The sequence below is a fragment of the Lithobates pipiens genome, unplaced genomic scaffold (assembly GCF_037356315.1).
Source record: "Lithobates pipiens isolate NorthernLeopardFrog02 unplaced genomic scaffold, aLitPip1_a1.2 Scaffold_27, whole genome shotgun sequence".
NCBI classification, from domain to species: Eukaryota; Metazoa; Chordata; class Amphibia; order Anura; family Ranidae; genus Lithobates; species Lithobates pipiens.
This window is the reverse complement of record NW_027507788.1, coordinates 229293789-229319780: the sequence shown is the minus strand read 5'-3', so window position 1 is coordinate 229319780 and position 25992 is coordinate 229293789. Positions and strand designations below refer to the sequence as shown.

At 51.2% G+C, this 25992-nt stretch overlaps 1 protein-coding gene across 2 annotated transcripts in view; it reads left to right on the top strand.

The window, feature by feature from the left end:
* SLC45A1 (solute carrier family 45 member 1) overlaps positions 1-24423 on the top strand; it is a 39724-nt gene extending 15301 nt beyond the window's left edge. Inside the window, exons 1-7 of one of the 2 annotated variants that reach the window (XM_077458369.1) lie at positions 8338-8731; positions 8818-9042; positions 11593-12326; positions 17797-17950; positions 19443-19619; positions 21868-22073; positions 24089-24423. In XM_077458369.1, the coding sequence (XP_077314495.1) occupies positions 8934-9042; positions 11593-12326; positions 17797-17950; positions 19443-19619; positions 21868-22073; positions 24089-24355 (1647 nt within the window). In that variant the 5' untranslated portion in view covers positions 8338-8731; positions 8818-8933 and the 3' untranslated portion in view covers positions 24356-24423. Of the gene's footprint in view, positions 1-8337; positions 8732-8817; positions 9043-11592; positions 12327-17796; positions 17951-19442; positions 19620-21867; positions 22074-24088 lie in introns of those variants that run through there. The other variant, XM_077458368.1, reaches the window with a different exon arrangement.
* Positions 24424-25992: the final 1569 nt, after the last annotated feature.

Sequence of the window (25992 nt, the reverse complement as noted above, 5' to 3'; positions counted from 1 at the left end):
AATACACCCGATCCGGTGGCCATTTTACATTCTTTCTTCTGTCACTGTAGGGAAAGGATCCTGTGTGGAGTAGGGACAGAGAAAACGCTAGCTATTTGGTACACAAAAGTTCTTTTCAGGACTGGTATAGGTGTTAGGTCAGCAGCCTGAGTTTCTTTTGTCAGTTTAGATAAAGGGACAGAGCGCTGTATGCTGCTATTTTAGGGACAGCTCAGCCAGATTAGTCTTTCTTCATCATCATCATCATCATCATCATTAGCTGTTACTATCAGGTCCACAAAAGAGCTGTTCCAGCTAATCGTTCCAGCCTACTCTTTTTTGCCAATTTGTATAGGGACAGGCAGGAAGCAGTGTGTCAGGCAGTGAGGATAATTTTAAAGACTTGCTGTTACTATTAGTTCCACAAAGGTTCTTTTCAGGACTGGTATCAGTGGTACGGTAATAGGCTTGTACACGTATAATATTCTTTCTTCCAAATATAGAAAGAATATTATACTTGACTGCTGCCCTTCTGCTGCAGTCTGCTAATCATTCACAACTCACTTGTTCCACAAAAGTTCTTATAAGGACTGGTAACTTGGTCTGTCTAGGGTGCTACGGTACATAGGCTTGGGTGCGGTACAGTCTGCTGTTCTGTAAGGACCGCTATCGGTCCACAATACATAGGGTTGCCGTGCACTACTGCTGACCGCTGCCCTATACTGCAGCAGTCCTTCAGCGGTATAGGGACTGACGCACAGTCTGCTAAACACTAATACACAACCTGCTTGGTCCACAAAAGTTCTTATAAGGACTGGTAACTTGGTATAGGGTGCTACGGTACATAGGCCTGAGTGCAGTACAGTCTGCTGTTCTGTAAGGACCGCTATCGGTCCACAATAGATAGGGTTGCCGTGCACTACTGCTGACCGCTGCCCTATACTGCAGCAGTCCTTCATTGGTATAGGGACTGACGTACAGTCTGCTAATCACTAACACACAACCTGCTTGGTCCACAAAAGTTCTTATAAGGACTGGTAACTTGGTATAGGGTGCTACGGTACATAGGCCTGAGTGCGTTACAGTCTGCTGTTCTGTAAGGACCGCTATCGGTCCACAATACATAGGGTTGCCGTGCACTACTGCTGACCGCTGCCCTATACTGCAGCAGTCCTTCAGCGGTATAGGGACTGACGCACAGTCTGCTAAACACTAATACACAACCTGCTTGGTCCACAAAAGTTCTTATAAGGACTGGTAACTTGGTATAGGGTGCTACGGTACATAGGCCTGAGTGCGTTACAGTCTGCTGTTCTGTAAGGACCGCTATCGGTCCACAATACATAGGGTTGCCGTGCACTACTGCTGACCGCTGCCCTATACTGCAGCAGTCCTTCAGCGGTATAGGGACTAAGAGTTTTGTCACAGGGTGATTTAAAAAATGACAGGCAGAGGAAGAGGCAGGCCCTTCCGCAGGGGTGGTAGGGGTAGGGCAGGAGCAACAGCCTTGAGCCAAAGTGGGAAGTTGCAGAAGGTGCGTTCAATTACTTTAAAGGACGCACCAGACTTGGTTGAGTGGCTCGCTCAGCCTTACTCTTCTGCACCCTCCTCATCCTCTCGATCTGCACCCTCTTCTTCACTCTCTGCTATGTGCACCCCCAAAGACACTACCACCAACAACACCACCACCACCACATACCTTCCGCTTGAGTGCAAATGGGGGCCTTCATGCTCCAGTGTTTTAATAGGGACCCCCGTATAAAAAGCATGAGGGTCAAGGACCAGTACTGGGTGGCAACGTACTTAGATCCCCGGTACAAACACAAAATGGCGGAAATGTTACCGCCGTCGCAGAGGGCTGTCAGAATGCAGCACTTCCAGGCCTTGCTTCGAGAAATGCTGCATTCTGCTTTTGCGTGCGCTGGCAGAGGAGCAATTCCCACTCCCAGAGAAGGATTTGCGGGTACCAATCCAACAGCGCCTGCAAGAAGAGGCCGGTTTGAAGATGTGTTGGTGACTTCGGATATGAGGTCATTCTTTCAGCCGACCCATCGACAGGTGTCATCCGGATCCAGCATCAGGGAACGCCTAGACCGTCAGGTGTCCGACTACATTGGGTTAACGGCCGATGTGGACGCTCTGAGGAGTGATGAACCCCTAGACTACTGGGTGGGCAGGCTTGACCTCTGGCCAGAGCTTGCCCAATTTGCAATCGAACTGTTGGCTTGCCCCTCATCCAGTGTCCTGTCCGAAAGGACGTTCAGCGCAGCAGGGGGGATTGTGACCGATAAGCGTACTCGCCTAGCTCACGACAGTGTTAACTACCTCACATTTCTAAAAATGAATGAGGCATGGATCTCGGAGGAATTCAACACATGTGATCAGTAGACCATGTATATGTCTATAAACAATTTTTGGAATCAAGCACACAGACCTTCTTAATTCATTTGGCTCACTTCCCTGACCCAAAAAAGCACACCGTACTATATGCCCCTACCCTCCTCTTTGAAGAGGTTGAGCGGTGTCATATTTCTACTGGGGCTGCTTATTATGAGGGGTTCCCACCATCCCTGTGCTGTGCTGACTTCCTCCTGGGTGTTCTTATTATGAGGGGCTCCCACCATCCCTGTGCTGTGCTGACTTCCTCCTGGGGGTTCTTATTATGAGGGGATCACACCATCCCTGTGCTGTGCTGACTTCCTCCTGGGTGTTCTTATTATGAGGGGCTCCCACCATCCCTGTGCTGTGCTGACTTCCTCCTGGGGCTGCTTACGGTGCTGCTGTCAGCGCTGTATGTCACGGAGCTGCTGTCAGCGCTGTATGTCACGGAGCTGCTGTCAGCGCTGTATGTCACGGAGCTGCTGTCAGCGCTGTATGTCACGGAGCTGCTGTCAGCGCTGTATGTCACGGAGCTGCTGTCAGCGCTGTATGTCACGGAGCTGCTGTCAGCGCTGTATGTCACGGAGCTGCTGTCAGCGCTGTATGTCACGGTGCTGCTGTCAGCGCTGTATGTCACGGAGCTGCTGTCAGCGCTGTATGTCACGGAGCTGCTGTCAGTGCTGTATGTCACGGAGCTGCTGTCAGCGCTGTATGTCACGGAGCTGCTGTCAGCGCTGTATGTCACGGAGCTGCTGTCAGCGCTGTATGTCACGGTGCTGCTGTCAGCGCTGTATGTCACGGAGCTGCTGTCAGCGCTGTATGTCACGGAGCTGCTGTCAGTGCTGTATGTCACGGAGCTGCTGTCAGCGCTGTATGTCACGGAGCTGCTGTCAGCGCTGTATGTCACGGAGCTGCTGTCAGTGCTGTATGTCACGGAGCTGCTGTCAGCGCTGTATGTCACGGAGCTGCTGTCAGCGCTGTATGTCACGGAGCTGCTGTCAGCGCTGTATGTCACGGTGCTGCTGTCAGCGCTGTATGTCACGGAGCTGCTGTCAGCGCTGTATGTCACGGAGCTGCTGTCAGTGCTGTATGTCACGGAGCTGCTGTCAGCGCTGTATGTCACGGAGCTGCTGTCAGCGCTGTATGTCACGGAGCTGCTGTCAGCGCTGTATGTCACGGTGCTGCTGTCAGCGCTGTATGTCACGGAGCTGCTGTCAGCGCTGTATGTCACGGAGCTGCTGTCAGCGCTGTATGTCACGGAGCTGCTGTCAGCGCTGTATGTCACGGAGCTGCTGTCAGCGCTGTATGTCACGGTGCTGATGTCAGTGCTCTGTATTACGGTGCTGCTGTCAGTGCTCTGTATCTCCTGCACCCTCTTGTTTGCCTACCCTGGTCCCTGACCTTCCCTCTCCTCCATTGCCTTCATTAGCTCCATAGTCCTGAATTGTCAGAACAATTTCCCAAATAAAAAAAAAATGCTTGTAGCTATCGATCCCAAATTCACCTCATACATGTATTATGCTATTGTCCAGGTGGTGGGACTACGTGCTACCCCCTAATAATTACCCCGTGGCCGCAAATTCGACCTAAAGGTTTGCGAAATTCGCCTCCCATTGAAGTCAATGGAGCCCGCGGCGAACGGTCGTTTTCGCGAACGTTTGTGTCCGTTCGCGTTCGCGAAACGTCCCGTCGGAAGTTCGTCCATCACTAATTGGCAGTTTCTGGGTCCTGTGCGGAATGAGTCCCGCTTCACACTGATGTGATTTGAGTCGCATAGAATCACATGATAATATCACATGATAATGATATCACATGATCGCTTTCCATCTCGCCGGCTCTGATAAATGAAGTCGGCGGTGCGACTTTGGAAAGGTTTCTGCACCACTTTGGTGTCATTTACAGCGGAACTCCGCCCCATAGAAGGTGAGAATGACATCATAGTCATCGCAGTCATGTGATCCCAGGATGTCACTCACTTGTTATCGGTCAATCAGAGAACACTTTGTATTTTCTCAGTGAATGGAAAGAATCTCTGATTGGATGAGGTGGAGAGATGGGGCAGTGACATCATGATCTCCACCTCATCCAATCAACACTTTGTATTCCCTGACCTGGAAGTAAGTGGAGATCACTGTAGTAGCAGTGTAGTAGTGTGAAGTCATAGTGATATACAGTAGTAGCCGTGTTGTGATGGTGTCTTAGCAGTGTAATAGTGGTGTAGTTGTCATAGTTGTAGTAGCTGCTTAGTAGAAATGTATTAGGGGTGTCTGGAGAAGAGACGCCTGAGAGGGGATCTGATTTCATTATATAAATACCGGACTGGTGACCCCCCAATATATAAATACCGGACTGGTGACCCCACAATATATAAATACCGGACTGGTGACCCCACAATATATAAATACCGGACTGGTGACCCCACAATATATAAATACCGGACTGGTGACCCCACAATATATAAATACTGGACTGGTGACCCCACAATATATAAATACTGGACTGGTGACCCCACAATATATAAATACCGGACTGGTGACCCCACAATATATAAATACCGGACTGGTGACCCCACAATATATAAATACGGGACTGGTGACCCCACAATATATAAATACCGGACTGGTGATCCCACAATATATAAATACCGGACTGGTGACCCCACAATATATAAATACCGGACTGGTGACCCCACAATATATAAATACCAGACTGGTGACCCCACAATATATAAATACCGGACTGGTGACCCCACAATATATAAATACCGGACTGGTGATCCCACAATATATAAATACCAGACTGGTGACCCCACAATATATAAATACTGGACTGGTGACCCCACAATATATAAATACCAGACTGGTGACCCCACAATATATAAATACCAGACTGGTGACCCCACAATATATAAATACCGGACTGGTGACCCCACAATATATAAATACCGGACTGGTGATCCCACAATATATAAATACCAGACTGGTGACCCCACAATATATAAATACCGGACTGGTGACCCCACAATATATAAATACCGGACTGGTGACCCCACAATATATAAATACCGGACTGGTGACCCCACAATATATAAATACAAGACTGGTGACCCCACAATATATAAATACTGGACTGGTGACCCCACAATATATAAATACCGGACTGGTGACCCCACAATATATAAATACCGGACTGGTGACCCCACAATATATAAATACCGGACTGGTGATCCCACAATATATAAATACCAGACTGTGACCCCACAATATATAAATACCGGACTGGTGACCCCACAATATATAAATACCAGACTGGTGACCCCACAATATATAAATACCGGACTGGTGACCCCACAATATATAAATACCGGACTGGTGATCCCACAATATATAAATACCAGACTGGTGACCCCACAATATATAAATACTGGACTGGTGACCCCACAATATATAAATACCAGACTGGTGACCCCACAATATATAAATACCAGACTGGTGACCCCACAATATATAAATACCGGACTGGTGACCCCACAATATATAAATACCGGACTGGTGACCCCACAATATATAAATACCAGACTGGTGACCCCACAATATATAAATACCGGACTGGTGACCCCACAATATATAAATACCGGACTGGTGACCCCACAATATATAAATACCGGACTGGTGATCCCACAATATATAAATACCAGACTGGTGACCCCACAATATATAAATACCGGACTGGTGACCCCACAATATATAAATACCGGACTGGTGACCCCACAATATATAAATACCGGACTGGTGACCCCACAATATATAAATACCGGACTGGTGACCCCACAATATATAAATACAAGACTGGTGACCCCACAATATATAAATACTGGACTGGTGACCCCACAATATATAAATACCGGACTGGTGACCCCACAATATATAAATACCGGACTGGTGACCCCACAATATATATTTACCGGACTGGTGACCCCACAATATATAAATACCGGACTGGTGACCCCACAATATATAAATACCGGACTGGTGACCCCACAATATATATTTACCGGACTGGTGACCCCACAATATATAAATACCGGACTGGTGACCCCACAATAGGGAGAAAACTTTTTTGCAGAAGGGAGTATAACAAGACTCGTGGCCACTCATTAAAATTAAGAAGAAAAGAAAAGAGGTGTAACCTTAAACTATGTAGAGGGTTCTTTACTGTAAGAGGGGTAAGGATGTGGAATTCCCTTCCACAGGCGGTGGTCTCAGCGGGGGGCATCGATAGTTTCAAGAAACGTAGTAGTAGTATGGATGTATTTGGGGTGCAGTAGGGATGTATTAGTGGTGAATTAGGGATGTAGCGGGGGAGTAGAAGGGGTGTAGTAGGGGGTATAGTAGGTATGAAGTAGCAGTGTCATCAGGATGTAGTAGGGGTGTAGTACGGATGTATTAGGGGTGTAGTAGGGATGTATTAGGTGTGTAGTAGGGATGTATTAGGGGTGTAGTAGCAGTGTAGTATGGATGTATTTGGGGTGCAGTAGGGATGTAGCGGGGGAGTAGAAGGGGTGTAGTAGGGGGTATAGTAGGTATGTAGTAGCAGTGTCGTCAGGATGTAGTACAGATGTATTAGGGGTGTAGTAACAGTGTAGTAGGGATGTATTAGGGGTGTAGTAGGGATGTATTAGGGGTGTAGTAGCAGTTTAGTAAGGGTGTATTAGGGGTGTAGTAGCGATGTAGTAGTGGTGTAGTAAGGATGTATTAGGGGTTTAATAGGGATGTAGTAGTGGTGTAGTAGGGATGTAATAGTGATGTAGTAGGGATGTAGTAGCGGTGTAGTAGGGATGTAGTAGGGATGTTGTAGTGGTGTAGTAGGGATGTAGTAGGGATTAGGGATGTTGTATTGGTGTAGTAGGGATGTAGTAGTGATGTATTAGGGGTGTAGTAGGGATGTAGTAGCGGTATAGTAGGGATGTATTAGTGGTATAGTAGGGATGCAATAGAGGTTTGTAGGGGTGTAGTAGTGGTATAGTAGGGATGTAGTAGCAGTGTAGTAGGGATGTTCTAACTCAACAAAAAGTTGAGTTAGCGCAACCCATGCTTCATATATATTTTAATTAGGTTGGTCCATAAAGTGACACTTCTATATCAGGTTGCAGCAAACAAAATTGAGATTGGAAATTCCCTGTGCGCCGGTAGTTTATTTTTCTTAGTAGGGATGTTGTAGTGGTGTAATAGGGATGTAGTAGGGGTGTAGTAGGGGATATACTAGTGGTATAGTAGGGATGTAGTAGGGATGTTGTAGTGTAGTAGGGATGGATTAGGGGTGTAGTAATGATGTTGTAGCCGGTGTAATAGGGGGTGTAGTAGTGATATAGTAGGGATGTAGTAGCAGTGTATTAGGGATGTTGTAGTGGTGAAGTAGAGATGTAGTAGCAGTGTAGTAGGGATGTTGTAGCGGTGTTGTAGGGATGTATTAGGGGTGTAGTAGGGATGGGGTACAGGTGTAGTCGGAATGTTGTAGTGATGTAGTACCGGTGTAGTAGGGATGTAGTAGTGGTGTAGTAGGGGTGTCTATACAGTGATTTCCAGTTCCTAGAGAACCCCCAGGTCTGGTATATATATATATATATATATTTGGAGGAATATCAGACATGGGGAAGGTGGAGTGGATACAATTGCGTGAGAAGGAGGAGGGAAGGTCGGATGTAGTGATAAGAGGAAGTTGTAAATCTCTGGAACACCTTTATGTACTCAGTGCTGAGCCGACGCCCCCTTATCTGATCGTTGTCTGGACGACCAATAACAAAGCATTGTTCCCGCCAGTGGAACCCGCAGAGCGGACGGCGATCCTCCCCCATCCAATCTTCATTTATTATCACCCCATACAAAGAATAACTCAGAGGTCTGACCCGCCCCCTGACCAGTGCTCCAATCAGTAACACTTACCCTCTCTGATTGGAGCTCTGGGCAGGGGGCGGGTCAGACCTTCTTATTACCACCTATTCACCCGCCTCAATTACACGGAGGATATCGGGGGGCTCCTTCCCCACATCTCCCTCCGTGTGCACCACCGACGCGTTTCTACACCGACGCGTTTCTCCTGTGTCTTCCAACTATTAATGAAGAAAGTTCAGGGGAAGCTCTTCAGGCCGAGCGTCTCCTACAGATCACATTACCGATCACTTCCTCCGGCACTCCTGTGACCCGTATTTAGCCGAAAAACGGCTAAAGTCGGCTATCAGCTGACACTCAACCAGCCCAGACTCTGAAAGGATCCTGACTTTTATGTCGGGATCCACCCAGATGCTTGGACCTTTCAGCGGGCCACTAGAAGCCTGAGCCAGCCGCTCCCGCCCCTTGCACAGCCCGGCACTCCGGTGAGCACTGGAGGGGAGAGCAGGGAGCGGAATATTCTGCAGTTGTGAATTATTTTCTAATAACATTCCAATGATTTTTGTTCCAGGAGCCTTATTTGGCCTCACACTGCTGCTGAATGGGAGGGACATTGGCCTGTCTGTGGGGGACACCCAGACCGACCATAAATGGGGCCTCATCCTCACCATCTGCGGAGTCATCCTCATGGATTTCAGTGCAGACTCTGCGGATAATCCCAGCCACGCCTACATGATGGACGTCTGCTCCCCAGGGGATCAGGATCGGGGGCTCAATATTCATGCACTGCTTGGTGGTAAGTACTGCCCTCAACTCCCCACTCACCCCCTCCACCCCCCTACCCACCCATCACCCACCCATCACCTCCTCCGCCCCCCCTACCCACCCATCACCCCTTCCACCCCCCTACCCACCCATCACCCCCTCCACCCCGTACCCTCCCATCACCTCCTCCACCCCCTACCCTCCCATCACCCACCCATCACCCCCTTCACCCCCCCTACCCACCCATCACCCCCTCCACCCCCCCTACCTACCCATCACCCCCTCCACCCACCCATCACCCCTTCCACCCCCCCTACCCACCCATCACCTCCTCCACCCCCTACCCTCCCATCACCCCCTCCACCCCCCCTAGCCACCCATCACCCCCTCCACCCCCTACCCTCCCATCACCCCTTCCACCCCCCTACCCCCCTACCCTCCCATCACTCCCTCCACCCATCACCCCCTCCACCCCCTACCCTCCCATCACCCCCTCCACCCCCTACCCTACCATCACCCCCTCCACCCCCTACCCTACCATCACCCCCTCCACCCCCTACCCTACCATCACCCCCTTCCACCCCCTACCCTCCCATCACCCCCTATCCTCCCATCACCCCCTCCACCCCCTACCCTACCATCACCCTCTCCACCCCCTACCCTACCATCACCCCCTCCACCTCCTACCCTACCATCACCCCCTTCCACCCCCCTACCCTCCCATCACCCCCTATCCTCCCATCAACCCCTCCACCCCCCTACCCACCCATCACCCCCTCTGCCCCCCCTACCCACCCATCACCCCCTCCACCCCCCCCTACCTACCCATCACCCCCTCCACCCACCCATCACCCCTTCCACCCCCCCCTACCCACCCATCACCTCCTGCACCCCCTACCCTCCCATCACCCCCTCCACCCCCCCTAGCCACCCATCACCCCCTCCACCCCCTACCCTCCCATCACCCCTTCCACCCCCCCTACCCCCCTACCCTCCCATCACTCCCTCCACCCATCACCCCCTCCACCCCCTACCCTCCCATCACCCCCTCCACCCCCTACCCTACCATCACCCCCTCCACCCCCTACCCTCCCATCACCCCCTATCCTCCCATCACCCCCTCCACCCCCTACCCTACCATCACCCTCTCCACCCCCTACCCTACCATCACCCCCTCCACCTCCTACCCTACCATCACCCCCTTCCACCCCCCTACCCTCCCATCACCCCCTATCCTCCCATCAACCCCTCCACCCCCCCAGCCACCCATCACCCCCTCCACCCCCTACCCTCCCATCACCCCCTCCACCCCCCCTAGCCACCCATCACCCCCTCCAACCCCCCTACCCTCCCATCACCCCCTATCCTCCCATCAACCCCATCCACCCCATCCACCCCCCTAGCCACCCATCACCCCCTCCACCCCCCCTAGCCACCCATCACCCCCTCCACCCCTCCTACCCTCCCATCACCCCCTCCACCCCTCCTACCCTCCCATCACCCCCTCCACCCCCCCTAGCCACCCATCACCCCCTCCACCCCTCCTACCCTCCCATCACCCCCTCCACCCCCCCAGCCACCCATCACCTCCTCCACCCCCTACCCTCCCATCACCCCCTCCACCCCCCCTAGCCACCCATCACCCCCTCCACCCCTCCTACCCTCCCATCACCCCCTCCACCCCCCCTAGCCACCCATCACCCCCTCCACCCCTCCTACCCTCCCATCACCCCCTCCACCCCCCCAGCCACCCATCACCTCCTCCACCCCCTACCCTCCCATCACCCCCTCCACCCCCCCTAGCCACCCATCACCCCCTCCACCCCCTACCCTCCCATCACCCCTTCCACCCCCCCTACCCCCCTACCCTCCCATCACCCCCTCCACCCATCACCCCCTCCACCCCCTACCCTACCATCACCCCCTCCACCCCCCTACCCACCCATCACCCCTTCCACCCCACTACCCTCTCATCACCTCCTCCACACCCTACCCTCCCATCACCCCCTCCACCCCCCTACCCTACCATCACCCCCTTCCACCCCCCTACCCTCTCATCACCCCATCCACCCCACTACCCTCTCATCGCCCCCTCCACACCCTACCTTCCCTTCACCCCCTCCACCCATCACCCCCTCCACCCCCCATAGCCACCCATCACCCCTTCCACCCCACTACCCTCTCATCACCCCCTCCACACCCTACCCTCCCATCACCCCCTCCACCCCCTACCCTCCCATCACCCCCTCCACCCCCCCTAGCCACCCATCACCCCCTCCACCCATCACCCCCTCCACCCCCCATAGCCACCCATCACCCCTTCCACCCCACTACCCTCTCATCACCCCATCCACCCCACTACCCTCTCATCACCCCCTCCACACCCTACCCTCCCATCACCCCCTCCACCCCCCTACCCTCCCATCACCCCATCCACCCCCTACCGACCCATCACCCCCTCCCCTCCCATCACCCCTTCCAGCCTCCATGCTAAAAGCAAGATGCCGTACATCCCACCTCTATTCTGTAAGTTTTGTGTAAATTATTGTAGCAATATAAGGAATGTTATCTCTTCCTTCAGGCCTTGGTGGTGGTTTTGGGTATGTGGTTGGCGGCATTAACTGGAACAAGACCAGCTTTGGAAAAGCCATTGGAGGACAGCTGCGGGTGATCTATCTGTTCACCTCAATCACATTGACCATCATGACAATCCTGACGTTATTCAGCATCCCGGAAAAACCTCTTCAGTCCTTCAGCAAGAAGAAGAAAGTCATGAAGAGCCCCAGTCTCGCCCTTCCCCCATCACCTCCCATATTTTTTGAAGAACATGAAAACCAACAGCAACGCTGCCAGAACTCCAACCACTTGTATGCAAGTTTCACCAGTCCCATCTCCCCCCTCAGCCCCCTGACACCAAAGTACGGCAGCCTCATCAGCCGGGACAATTCTCTCACCGGAATTCACCAGTTTGCTTCCTCCTTTGGCACGACCAACATTGACAGCGTTCTCATTGACTGTTTTACCGGAGGGCACGATGGATTCACCACAACCTCCGGCAGTTTGCCGAGACAGGCCAGCAGCCTTCCTCGAGTAGCCGAGAATCTGTACGGTGGTGGCAACCGAAGCCTGGACCCCGCAGACCACCTGACAAGTCCTGGCACAGATAGAACCAGCTTAAGAGTCGGGTCCCTTGATGCACCAAAGCCAAGATCATCGGGAATTCTGAAAAGGCCGCAGTCCCTGGCCATCCCGGATATAGTCACGGGAACTTGTCCTGAGAGCAGCCGCAGGCGGAACGTCACCTTCAGCCAACAGGTAACATGGACAAGATGATAACAGCATAGGGGTGGGGGGCACGGCGGTCCCCGGGGTCAAGTTTAACACCCTCATGTTTGGAGTGACTCATACTGGGAACCAGAGGCGGCTCTAGGCTTTTTGAGGCCTTAGGCAAAACCTAGACATGAGGCCCCACTCATGCCCATAATGGGAAAAATAATTCAAGCGATAAAAAAATGAACTGTATAAATTACATATATTAAGAGCTTTAAAGTGCTGGTGTCAGTACTCTCTGTGCTGGTGTCAGTACTCTCGGTGCTGGTGTCAGTGCTCTCTATCTCACAGGCAATGTTAAACCGTTGCCAGTCTGAGCTTAATGCCGCAGCGGCATTGTTGTCAGCAGAGGCAGCTCTTCAATTAGGCTGTCGCGAGGCCCCTGTGAGTGTGAGGCCTTAGGCGACCACCTTATTTGCCTAATTAGAGAGCCGCCTCTGCTGGGAACCACAGACAGTTCCATGTTTCATGAGCTCCAATGGCTCAGCGCGACTCGTGGGGTCATCACAAAAACACTCCCAACTTCAAAGTGTATCTAAAGGCAACAGTGGGGTAGGTTTAGCGCCCCTTTGGGTTTATTTTTGTGTTCCTGCTGAGATTTACCCTCTGTAGCGCCTCTCCTGGCCTGGGGCAGGGAAAACATGCCTCTAACTCAGGGGGAGGAGTAGCATTACCCCAGGGTGGATTCATGGCTGCGGTGGATATGGTCACAACAATGGTGGGCATGGGCCAATTTGTTTCACGTTTTATTGCTCCAGCTCACAGGGAGAGAAGGCTAGAGTATCAGTCTCAGCCAGCAATAGGCTTGCCACCTGTCCAGGATTCACCCGGACAGTTCGGGTTTTGAATCATCTGTCCGGGTTTCAGTCTATCTGAAACCCGGACACATTATTCAGACTAGGCTGTGGCTCCCCAAGTAACCCAGATAGTCGTACACAAATCTGTTGCCGCTGCGGGCAGCTGTTTGAGGTCAGGTTGGGCATCACTGAAAGGTGGGTTGATGATGTCAGCAAGAGCGATTTGGCCGCACCCACTGGTGCGCTCTGTGCGCTACATTTCTACTCTCCTTGGGGCACCCAAATATATCCCAGGCCTTTTATAATCCTATAGTGTTTACTGAAAAAAGAAACAAAGTATTGCCCTGTGCCGCAAAAGTGTTCGGTTTGGCTTGAAGAAAAGGTGGCAACCCTAGCCAGCAACGGGGCTCCAGACCCGGCCACACGTCTCCTCCATCCAAGGGAGTGCCAAGATCCTCCGAGGGAGGACACCAATCCCCCTCCAGCAGGATTCCCATCCTCTGCCTCTCCAACCATGGGGGGGGGAGTTCTTCTTGCTCAGACAGGGCAGCTTGAGGATTTCTTACAAAGCAGAAACAGGATTCTGGCCTAGTCAGTGCAAAGTGTTCTGCACACACCCTCCCCAGGCTGCAGTAAGGTCGCCACCTTTTCTTCAAGTCAAACCCGAACAATTTAGCGGCACACAGAAAAGTTTTAGTTTATTGTGTAAACTATTCGTATATTTTGCAATTAAATAACATTTCTAATCATATGAAGTTAATAACAAGAGTCCCCCTTTACATCAGAGTGCACAGAGTTCCCCTTTACATCAGAGCCCACAGAGTTCCCCTTTTACATCTGAACTTGCAGAGTTCCCTTTCACTGTAAGAGGGGACTCTGCAGACTCTGATGTAAGGGAGAACTCTGGAGACTCTGACATAAGGGATGCTCTCGGAACTCTGATTTAAGGGGGAACACTGTGGCCTCTGGTGTAAAGGGGAAATCTGATGTAAGGGGTGCTCTGAGAACCCTGATTTGCCTTAGTGTACTCACTCAGAGGCAGGAGAGAGAAGGGAGGAGACTTCAGTCACAGACAGGGTTGGATGGTGAGCTCACTCACCCCTTGGCAATGAGCACCTCTCATCCAGATGTATCTGAGGCTGCTGGACTTCAAATTTCTGGCCCCCAATTACCTTTCGAGAGGCACAGCACCAGGGATTGAAGTGTGGGGCAGACAGGGTTAGGAGGAAGAGGAGCAGATCAAGCCCTCTCTCCTTTCCTGTCTGGGTGGGGGGAGGGGCTAATTGTTAGTGCTGGCTTTGGGCAATATGAAAAAGAGAGTGTAACAGACACTCTTGGCTTACACAACTGCAGCCAGCAACCCTGCTGGGAAGCCATAGTCTGGTCTGAATAATGTGTCCGGGTTGCAGGTGGTCTGAAACCCGAACACATGAATCCAAACCCGAACTGTCCGGGTGAATCCCAGACAGGTGGCAACCCTAGGCTGCAGGCAGGGGGAAGAGACCTCACCAGGCCACTCCCCAAACATTTCAATTCTCCTCTGCCCCACTGCCAATGAACCTCTTAGTGGTTGTCAGAGGACATAAATGCTGAATAGCCCAAGATTGTCACTGCCCTCATATCTATTGCCCTAATTGCCAGTGACACCCAGTGGCAGCAGCAACCCCTGAACCTAGAGGAGAGCCAAACTTAAGAAAACGACAAATTGACTTTGACAACTACAACCTAAAACGGGGGGGGGGCAAACTTCATTTCACGGCAGGCATCATCGGCATTATGGTTGCCCTCAAAGGGCCATTTGTATTTCCAAGACTCGATGTCCAGCGATGAGTCTCCCTGTAGCTGCAAAGAGAAGTGGTGAAGGATCTGGTTTGGTTTGTCCTCTTTGCTGCCAACTGCTGAGATGAGGTGGGGGTGGAGACGAGATAGGGGGGTGCAGCTGCAGAAGAGGTTTCGAGGGCCACATGAAGTGGCCTGGAGGGCCAGATTCGGCCCGTAGGCCTTGTGTTTGACACATGTGACCTAGAAGAACTAAATGTACTAGACAGCTATGAATACAGGGTGGCCACGCCTCTATCTTTGGCCGGGTGACCAATGCCATGGGGTCCAAACAGTGAGAAAAATCCAAAGTTTTGGGATTTCACCAGCACAGGAATGGAGAGGAAATCTTTCAGCGGGAGGAATTGAAATACAGAGAGGTCTCCCCGGTGGGACATATGACTGTCCTGGGAGGGGTTTCTCTTTACTATCCAAAACTTTAAGTGATAGTCTTGGCTGTAGATATATTTAAATATGGACTCTGGGCATGCAGAGCCGCCATTAAGCCCTTATTAATGATCCATTTGATAGATAATTTGTTTTGTTTCATGATTTTAGCTTATTTGTCTATAAAAAAAATGTATGTAAAAAAAATAAAATAAAAAGAAAGTTTTGCGGAGGGATAAAAGGAAGCTTCAGCTGCGGTCTTCTGTCTCTGCGATGCTGATGCTGATCCTCCGGTCACAACACTCTGAGTCATTATTGCAGAACGGGTCTGTAGATAACGTTTTCTGACCTTATTGATCTGATTACTTCTTCTGGGTTAACGACTCGGCCAATATTGACACCAAACAGATAGCCAGTCAACCAGGCATGTACTGGCCATCGGGACTACCGGGATTTTCCCGGTGGGCCGATGGCTCAGTGGGCCAGTTTCAGGGACAGCCAGTGGCATCGCTGGGGGAGGGGGGGGGGTACTTGTGGGGCTATAGCCCTGAATCTGGGGCCCATAGCCCAGAGTCAGACCAGGAGTCCCCAACCACAGGGTCCCGGCCCACTACCGGGCCATGGGCTCTCTGCAGCCGTGTGGCGGGCAGCATGGGAGAGCTGAAGAGCGGGCAGGCAGCTCTCACTGCCTGCCCTCTCTTTGGGGACCCAGATGTAAGTAGGGGCTCTCTGGGGACCCTGATGTAAGGCGAAGGTTCTCTGGGGACCCGGATGTAAGGGGCAGGCTATATGGGGACCCTGATGTAAGGGGGGGCTCTTTGGGGATCTTGATGAAAGGAGGGGGCTCTCTGGGGACCCTGATGTAAGACGGAGGCTCTCTGGGGACTCTGATGTAAGGTGAAGGTTCTCTGGGGACCCGGATGTAACGGGCAGGCTATATGGGGACCCTGATGTAAGGGGGGGCTCTTTGGGGATCTTGATGAAAGGAGGGGGCTCTCTGGGGACCCTGATGTAAGTAGGGGCTCTCTGGGGACCCTGATGTAAGACGGAGGCTCTCTGGGGACCCTGATGTAAGACGGAGGCTCTCTGGGGACCCTGATGTAAGTAGGGGCTCTCTGGGGACCCTGATGTAAGGCGGAGTCTCTCTGGGGACTCTGATGTAAGGCGGAGGCTCTCTGGGGACCCTGATGAAAGGGGAAGGCTATATGGGGACCGGGATGTAAGGGGGAGGCTCTCTGGGGACCCTAATGTAAGTAGGGGCTCTCTGGGGACCCTGATGTAAGGCGGAGGCTCTCTGGGGACCCTGATGTAAGTAGGGGCTCTCTGGGGACCCTGATGTAAGGCGAAGTCTCTCTGGGGACTCTGATGTAAGGCGGAGGCTCTCTGGGGACCCTGATGAAAGGGGAAGGCTATATGGGAACCGGGATGTAAGGGGGAGGCTCTCTGGGGACCCTAATGTAAGTAGGGGCTCTCTGGGGACCCTGATGTAAGGCGGAGGCTCTCTGAGGACTCTGATGTAAGGCGGAGGCTCACTGGGGACCCTGATGAAAGGGAAAGGCTATATGGGGACCCTGATGTAAGGGGGGGCTCTTTGGGGATCTTGATGTAAGTGGGGGGCTGTCTGGGGACAATGATGTAAGGAGGGGCTCTCTGGGGACCCTGATGTAAGGGGGAGTTTTTTTTTTTTTGCGCAATTGCGTGCAGTTCATATACTGTTTTTGTGCGTATTTGCAAAATTAAAGTGGGCCGGTCCATACCTGGAAATACCGGACATCCTTCTTCACTCCAATTGGCTAAATGGAGCGGTGGGGGTACAAAAGAAAGGAGAATATGTGATGCTGGTGAGGATGCCAATAAACTACACCCGCTGACCCGCATGGTCAATGAAATGGTTAACTTCAAGGTATTTCCTTGGGTTTTTATCCTCTCCATAAAAACGTTTGCTAAAAGCAAAATGGTAGGAAACTCAGTGAGTCCTCCATAGGAATCAATGGGAAATGTTTGATAAAATCATCCTTTACAGTCTCAGGTGGGGAAGTGGTTAGGCAGGATAACAGACATCAGACACCCCAAGAGCAGAAAGTCAAGTCAGGTCGTGTCTATATAAATATATCCAAATACATGGAGGTTCTTCTCAGGTATACGGGGCCCAGGCTGTACCAGAACACTGCGCTATCTATTGAACACACTTCCCCATACGTGGTCTAGGCTGTACTAGAACACTGCACTATCTATTGAACACACTTCAGCCCAGGCTGTGCCAGAACATTGTGCTATCTACTGATCACAGTTCAGGTTTAAACTCTGCCAATTGGTTCTCTTTAAATGTGAATTGTTGTATCTGAGTTTGAGGACATGATGTGAGGTGACTGTGCATGACTTAATGCTACATGGTTTGATTTCTAGGTGTTTCTGACTGTATTGTATGCTGATATGGAGTTCTTATGGTGCAGGTGGCTAACATATTGCTGAACGGTGCAAAGTACGAAAGCGAACTCAATGGATCCAACGAGATATCTCGTCAAAGGCTTTCCATGAAAGTCCTCTGCTCGTCCATCTACCACATGCCCAAAGCTCTGCGCAATCTATGCATCAACCATTTCTTAGGTAAATTCCAGGACCATTGCTGTGTGGGAGTCTAATAGATTATGAGCCTCGTACCAGGACTTCCCTCTCCATCCCAGGGGCATGGAAACCTTAGCAAACCTCATTTATCGGGTTGTCCAAGGGAAGCATGGCCTTGGGGTGTCCAATAAAAGTATGGCCTTGGGGTGTCCAATAAACGTATGGCCTTGGGGTGTCCAATAAAAGTAGGGCCTTGGGGTGTCCAATAAACGTATGGCCTTGGGATGTCCAATAAAAGTATGGCCTTGGGGTGTCCAATAAAAGTATGGCCTTGGGGTGTCCAATAAAAGTATGGCCTTGGGGTGTCCAATAAAAGTATGGCCTCGAGGTGTCCAATAAAAGTATGGCCTTGGGGTGTCCAATAAAAGTATGGCCTCGAGGTGTCCAATAAAAGTATGGCCTCGGGGTGTCCAATAAAAGTATGGCCTCGGGGTGTCCAATAAAAGTATGGCCTTGGGGTGTCCAATAAAAGTATGGCCTTGGGGTGTCCAATAAAAGTATGGCCTTGGGGTGTCCAATAAAAGTATGGCCTCGAGGTGTCCAATAAAAGTATGGCCTTGGGGTGTCCAATAAAAGTATGGCCTCGAGGTGTCCAATAAAAGTATGGCCTCGGGGTGTCCAATAAAAGTATGGCCTCGGGGTGTCCAATAAAAGTATGGCCTCGGGGTGTCCAATAAAAGTATGGCCTCGGGGGGTGTCCAATAAAAGTATGGCCTCGGGGTGTCCAATAAAAGTATGGCCTCGGGGTGTCCAATAAAAGTATGGTCTCGGGGTGTCCAATAAAAGTATGGCCTCGGGGTGTCCAATAAAAGTATGGTCTCGGGGTGTCCAATAAAAGTATGGCCTTGGGGTGTCCAATAAAAGTATGGCCTTGGGGTGTCCCATAAACGTATGGCCTTGGGGTGTCCCATAAAAGTATGGCCTTGGGGTGTCCAATAAACGTATGGCCTCGGGGTGTCCAATAAAAGTATGGCCTTGGGGTGTCCAATAAAAGTATGGCCTCCGGGTGTCCAATAAACGTATGGCCTCAGTCAGTGTTGGTAAAAAAAGTCAGATTTGTAGTTCTTGTGCTTGACATGTGCAGTGCCAGCCGGGAAGACTGGTGTAAGGGGAATGTTGGTGAGGTCATCAGTTCCTAGGCACGGCATTCCCTAATCAGGACCATTTTGGTGGAGCACCGTGATCCACAATGGCTCTAGAGTTGGTCATTCTTTCTGGTTAAATATGGCAGGAGTGAGATCAGCAGGAGACCCTTTGAAAAGTCCTCCCATTTCCGAGTCATGTTGATTGATCCATCCAGATATCTTTAATTTGGTAAATTATAAGTAGGGTTGATCAGTTTAATTAACAATTTATTTATTCTCCTGGAGTTCAGATTTTATGATATGGAAGGCTTGTCCCTTACATGTTGTAGAATAGTTTTAGTCGGGATTGTTTCGAATTCCTCATTAAAATTCTCCTTTGTTTTTCACAGGTTGGCTGTCATTTGAAGGAATGTTGCTCTTCTATACGGACTTCATGGGTGAGGTGGTCTTTCAAGGAGATCCTAAGGCTCCCCACAACTCTGAGGACTATCATAAATACAACGCCGGTGTTACAATGGGTTGCTGGGGGATGTGTATATATGCCTTCAGTGCCGCTCTTTACTCAGGTATCTGTACTGCCACATATGATACAATCTGATTGCACAATCTTCTTTAGATCGAAGAACAACTATCTAGTGTGACCATCTACCTGCCCCTGCTGATTGGTTATACATTAAATGGATAGGAGTCAGTCCTGGTGGATTATATACTATATGGGAAAAATTATGAGGAGACCCCTGGGATTGTGGAATCCCATGGTTCCAGTGAAGGGTCCCGGTAATACTCCATCATACAAATACATTGTAGACAATCATGCTCTTCCAACCTTGTAGTAACAGTTTGTGGAAGCCCCCTTTCTGCTTCACCATGACTGTGCTTCCCACATGTACAAAGAAAGCTCCATAAAGAAATGGGCTGACCAGTTTGGACCAGGTTCGTAAAGACACGAGTTGAGGAGTTTGGACCAGGTTCATAAATACATGGGTTGACCAGTTTGGGCCACGTTAATAAAGACATGGGCTGACCAGTTTGGGCCATGTTAATAAAGACATGGGTTGACCAGTTTGGACCAGGTTCATGAAGACACGGGTTGAGGAGTTTGGACCAGGTTCATAAATACATGAGTTGACCAGTTTGGATCAGCTCCATAAAGACATGGGTTCACCATGTTTATATGGATGTGAACAGGGGAACCCCACTGACAGCTGAATGAGTCATCGGGTGTTAAGGACACGGCAGCCCGGCTCCTTAACAACCGATAACTGCAGCTGACAGCTGAAAGAACCGAGCCTGAAAGTAGCAGTTTCAGGTTTCGGAACATTTGTACCAGTACTAATACTCATGCAAATGCTTAGTATTGGCAATGATACCGGCATCAGTGCAACCCTAGTCTTCATCCATCTGTTCATGTCTCCATCCATCCATGTCTCCATCCATCCATGTCTCCATCCGCCCGCCCATGTCTCCATCTGCCCGCCCATGTCTCCATCCGCCCGCCCATGTCTCCATCCGCCCGCCCATGTCTCCATCCGCCCGCCCATGTCTCCATCCGCCCGCCCATGTCTCCATCCGCCCGCCCATGTCTCCATCCGCCCGCCCATGTCTCCATCCGTCCGCCCATGTCTCCATCCGGCTGCCCATGTCTCCATCCGCCCGCCCATGTCTCCATCCACCCGCCCATGTCTCCATCCACCCGCCCATGTCTCCATCCGCCCGCCCATGTCTCCATCCGCCCGCCCATGTCTCCATCCGCCCGCCCATGTCTCCATCCTCCCGCCCATGTCTCCATCCTCTCGCCCATGTCTCCATCCTCCCGCCCATGTCTCCATCCACCCGCCCATGTCTCCATCCACCTGCCCGCCCATGTCTCCATCCACCTGCCCGCCCATGTCTCCATCCACCCGCCCATATCTCCATCCGCCCGCCCATATCTCCATCCGCCCGAACATGTCTCCATCCTCCCGCCCATGTCTCCATCCTCTCGCCCATGTCTCCATCCTCCCGCCCATGTCTCCATCCTCCCGCCCATGTCTCCATCCACCTGCCCGCCCATGTCTCCATCCACCTGCCCGCCCATGTCTCCATCCACCCGCCCATGTTTCCATCCACCCGCCCATGTCTCCATCCACCCGCCCATGTCTCCATCCACCCGCCCATGTCTCCATCCGCCCGCCCATGTCTCCATCCACCTGCCCATGTCTCCATCCACCCGCCTATGTCTCCATCCGCCCGCCCATGTCTCCATCCGCCCGCCCATGTCTCCATCCACCCGCCCATGTCTCCATCCGCCCACCCACGTCTCCATCCGTCTGCCCATGTCCCCATTTTTTATTTTGTTGCTAAATCACTTTGAAAAACACCGCCTAGCATTTCTAGCTCTGGCCATCTTGAATCAATCGGCCCTTAGCACAGACATGCAAACAGGAGGGGGTTGCTTAGCTGATAAAAAAAAAAAATCCTCCCATGAAGACCCTTGGGGAGGTGTGACATCATTGTGGCCTACACCAGAAACCAGGAAGACACTGAAGAAATCAAAAAAAAAAAAAGAAAAGAAAAAAAAAAAGAAAAAGAAAAGTGCAAAACCAAAAACTATAATCTCCCTTCCTAGTCCCTACTTATTACTAATGATGGGGGGGGGGGGGGGATGAGGATCACACAGGAGGAGTTCCGGGTGATTGGGAGTGAAATTCGGCTTTAATCTCTATGAAAGACAATTATTTCACCTGGGGGGTCTCTGTGTTTTGGGGATAATTCTATTGAAGATCTGTGAATGTTCACCAGAAATCCTCCTTCTTCTTCTTCTTCTATATGAAGCTCTCCTGGAGAAGCTGGAGGAACATTTCACCACCCGCACGCTCTACTTCATCGCCTATCTGACGTTTGGCCTGGGGACGGGTCTGGCAACGCTCTCCAGAAATCTGTACATCATCCTATCTCTGTGTATAACGCACGGCATCCTCTTCTCCACACTCTGCATCCTGCCCTACTCCCTGCTCTGCGACTATTTCCAGAATAAGAGGGTACGTCTACCCCTCCCCCCCCCCCCAATCACTGACAGCGCACATCATACCAAAAAATCAGGTCTTCAAATCATTTCGCCCCCATTCACACCGGTGCGTTTTGTCATGCGATTAGACGGGTCCAAACTGCATGACGAGTCACACCCTATTGTCGGCAATGGAACCGTTCAAACTGGTGCGACTCAACCTTTGCGGTGCCGCGACAATTTGAAAAGAAGGTTCCTGAACTACTCTTTGCCATTTCAGGTGCAAATTGCATTGACATCTGTGCAGGAAGTCGCACCTGAAATTGCACTGACCTGCAGCTATGAAATTGCGTGACTCCAAGTCGATTTCAAAGTCGCATGCAGTGTGAACCGGGGCTGAAAACCCAAATGAACGAAATCAGCTGAACGCGTTCTGAGAGCATCGATACAAAAGGTGTGCCAAGTCCTTCAGTTTGAGCCAGCTGGGTTCAGTGCCGCCAGGAGGGGGCGCTCATCTTCATCACGCCTCACCACCCGTCCCTTCATTCTGACCTGATTGTATTAACATTGAGCCCTGAGGAAGGAGGGGGCTTTCCCTCCTGAAACGCGTTGGCTGTGTCTGATACTTTTAATCAGGGTTCTCCAAACTTTCTAAACAGACTTTGGGGGGGGGGGGGTGCTACAGGGTCAGTGGGAGGAATGTTATCTTCAGTGGAAGGAATAGTGCCCCATTGTTTATCTTGGTAGGAGATAAAGTTCTCCCTCAAGGGTCCCAGTGGAAGATACCCCATTGTTGGCGTCAATGGGAGGAATAGTGCCCCATCATTATGGTCAGTGGGAAAAAAAAGTGCACAATCGTTAATATCAGTGGGGGGGGGGGGATAGTGCCCTATCATTGGTGTCAGCGGGAGGAATAGTGCCCCATCATTGGTGTCAGTGGAAGGAATAGTGCCCCATCATTGGTGTCAGTGGTAAGAATAGTGCCCCATCATTGGTGTCAGTGGGAGGAATGGTGCCCCATCATTGGTGTCGGTGGGAGGAATAGTGCCCCATCATTGGTGTCAGTGGTAAGAATAGTGCCCCATCATTGGTGTCAGTGGGAGGAATAGTGCCCCATCATTGGTGTCAGTGGGAGGAATAGGGCCCCATCATTGGTGTCAGTGGGAGGAATAGTGCCCCATCATTGGTGTCAGTGGGAGGAATAGTGCCCCATCATTGGTGTCAGTGGGAGGAATAGTGCCCCATCATTGGTGTCAGTGGGAGGAATAGTGCCCCATCATTGGTGTCGGTGGGAGGAATAGGGCCCCATCATTGGTATCAGTGGGAGGAATAGTGTCCCATCATTGGTGTCGGTGGGAGGAATAGGGCCCCATCATTGGTATCAGTGGGAGGAATAGGGCCCCGTCATTGGTGTCAGTGGGAGGAATAGTGCCCCGTCATTGGTGTCAGTAGGAGGAATAGTGTCTTATTGTTGGTGTCAGTGAGAAGGCTAGTGCCCCAAATCAGTGGGAGGAAAAGTATCCCAAGGGCCCGATAAAAGCAAGTAAAGGGCCACATGTAGTTTGGAGACCACTGGTCTGGGGTCTGGTATCTCTGGAAGAGATCCATGATATGGTGCTCTTCATAGGGATCCCACGGGTAGATGAGGGGGAAGTGAAATCGCTCTGCAGGGTAAGTGTAGATGAGGTTGGAGGCACGCTCGATATGCAGAGACATCGCACTTCAGGCTTTTATACAATGTATTAAGGTTTGCAGTTCATAAGGTACAAATAAACTGACGCGTTTCGGAGGGATGAAGGAGGTGCTTTCCCCTGAAATGCGTTGGCTCCATTTGAACCATGTGAACTGAAATCATCAATAACTAAGTTGTATAAAAGCTTGAAGTGATGTCCATGCGTATCCAGCGTGCTTCCGACCTCATCTACACTGAAGATGTCCACGCTGACCTTCCATGTGTGTCCATTGAAGGAACACCCAACACAACATCACCGGAACCTCTCAGGTGAGTTTTCTATACATTTTATATCCTCATTGATTGTCTTTCTCCAGTTTGTAGGCTCCAGCTCGGAGGGCACCAAGCGTGGGATGGGGGTGGACATCTCTCTCCTCAGCTGCCAGTATTTCCTCGCCCAGATCCTGGTCTCCATCATCATGGGACCTCTGACGTCGATCGTCGGCAGTGCCAATGGAGTCATGTACTTCTCCAGCCTCATGGCCTTTGTGGGCTGCTTCTACTCCTCTTTATTTGTTATCTACGACATTCCACCGAGTGGAGATCTGGATGACGAGGAGCAGCCGCTTCTACTCAACATCTGAACTCTCCGTAGAATCTTTAGAAACCGAACTTTGTTTTCAATCTCAATAAACCCTCCACTGGATGCTGAGCTGCCTTCCTGGGTATTATTGAGCCGATCTTCGAATAAGACCCCAAAGAATGAGAATTGGGGGGAGGGGGCGGTGCAAAATAAAGCGTTATACATGTCACAGCACGGGTGTATGGAGTGCGGGGTGTATGGAGCGCGGGGTGTATGGAATGTGGGGTGTATGGAATGTGGGGTGTATGGAATGTGGGGTGTATGGAATGTGGGGTGTATGGAATGTGGGGTGTATGGAGCACGGGGTGTATGGAGTGTATATAGTCCAGGGTTTATGGAGTGCAGGGGTGTATGTATGGTGGGGTGTATGGAGTGCGGGGTGTTGGGCGTATGTATGGTGGGGAGTATGTAGTGGGGGGTTTATGGGGTGTATGGAGTGCGGGGTGTATGGCGTATGTATGGTGGGTTGTATGTAGTGGGGGGTTTATGGAGTATTGGGTATATGGTGTGTGGGGTGTATGTAGAGTGGGGTGTATGTAGAGTGGGGTGTATGTATAGTGGGGAGTGTATGGGGTGGGGGTGTATGTAGAGTGGAGTATTGGGTATATGGTGTGTGGGGTGTATGTAGAGTGGGGGGGGTGTATATAGTACGGTGTGTGGGGTGTATGTATAGTGGGGAGTGTATGGGGTGGGGGTGTATGTAGAGTGGAGTATTGGGTATATGGTGTGTGGGGTGTATGTAGAGTGGGGGGGGGTGTATATAGTACGGTGTGTGGGGTGTATGTATAGTGGGGAGTGTATGGGGTGAGGGGTGTATGTAGAGTGGAGTATTGGGTATATGGTGTGTGGGGTGTATGTAGAGTGGGGTGTATGTATAGTGGGGAGTGTATGGGGTGGGGGTGTATGTAGAGTGGAGTATTGGGTATATGGTGTGTGGGGTGTATGTAGAGTGGGGGGGGGTGTATATAGTACGGTGTGTGGGGTGTATGTATAGTGGGGAGTGTATGGGGTGGGGGTGTATGTAGAGTGGAGTATTGGGTATATGGTGTGTGGGGTGTATGTAGAGTGGGGTGTATGTATAGTGGGGAGTGTATGGGGTGGGGGTGTATGTAGAGTGGAGTATTGGGTATATGGTGTGTGGGGTGTATGTAGAGTGGGGGGGGTGTATATAGTACGGTGTGTGGGGTGTATGTATAGTGGGGAGTGTATGGGGTGGGGGTGTATGTAGAGTGGAGTATTGGGTATATGGTGTGTGGGGTGTATGTAGAGTGGGGGGGGTGTATATAGTACGGTGTGTGGGGTGTATGTATAGTGGGGAGTGTATGGGGTGGGGGTGTATGTAGAGTGGAGTATTGGGTATATGGTGTGTGGGGTGTATGTAGAGTGGGGGGGGGTGTATATAGTACGGTGTGTGGGGTGTATGTATAGTGGGGAGTGTATGGGGTGGGGGTGTATGTAGAGTGGAGTATTGGGTATATGGTGTGTGGGGTGTATGTAGAGTGGGGGGGGTGTATATAGTACGGTGTGTGGGGTGTATGTATAGTGGGGAGTGTATGGGGTGGGGGTGTATGTAGAGTGGAGTATTGGGTATATGGTGTGTGGGGTGTATGTATAGTGGGCAGTGTATGGGGTGAGGGG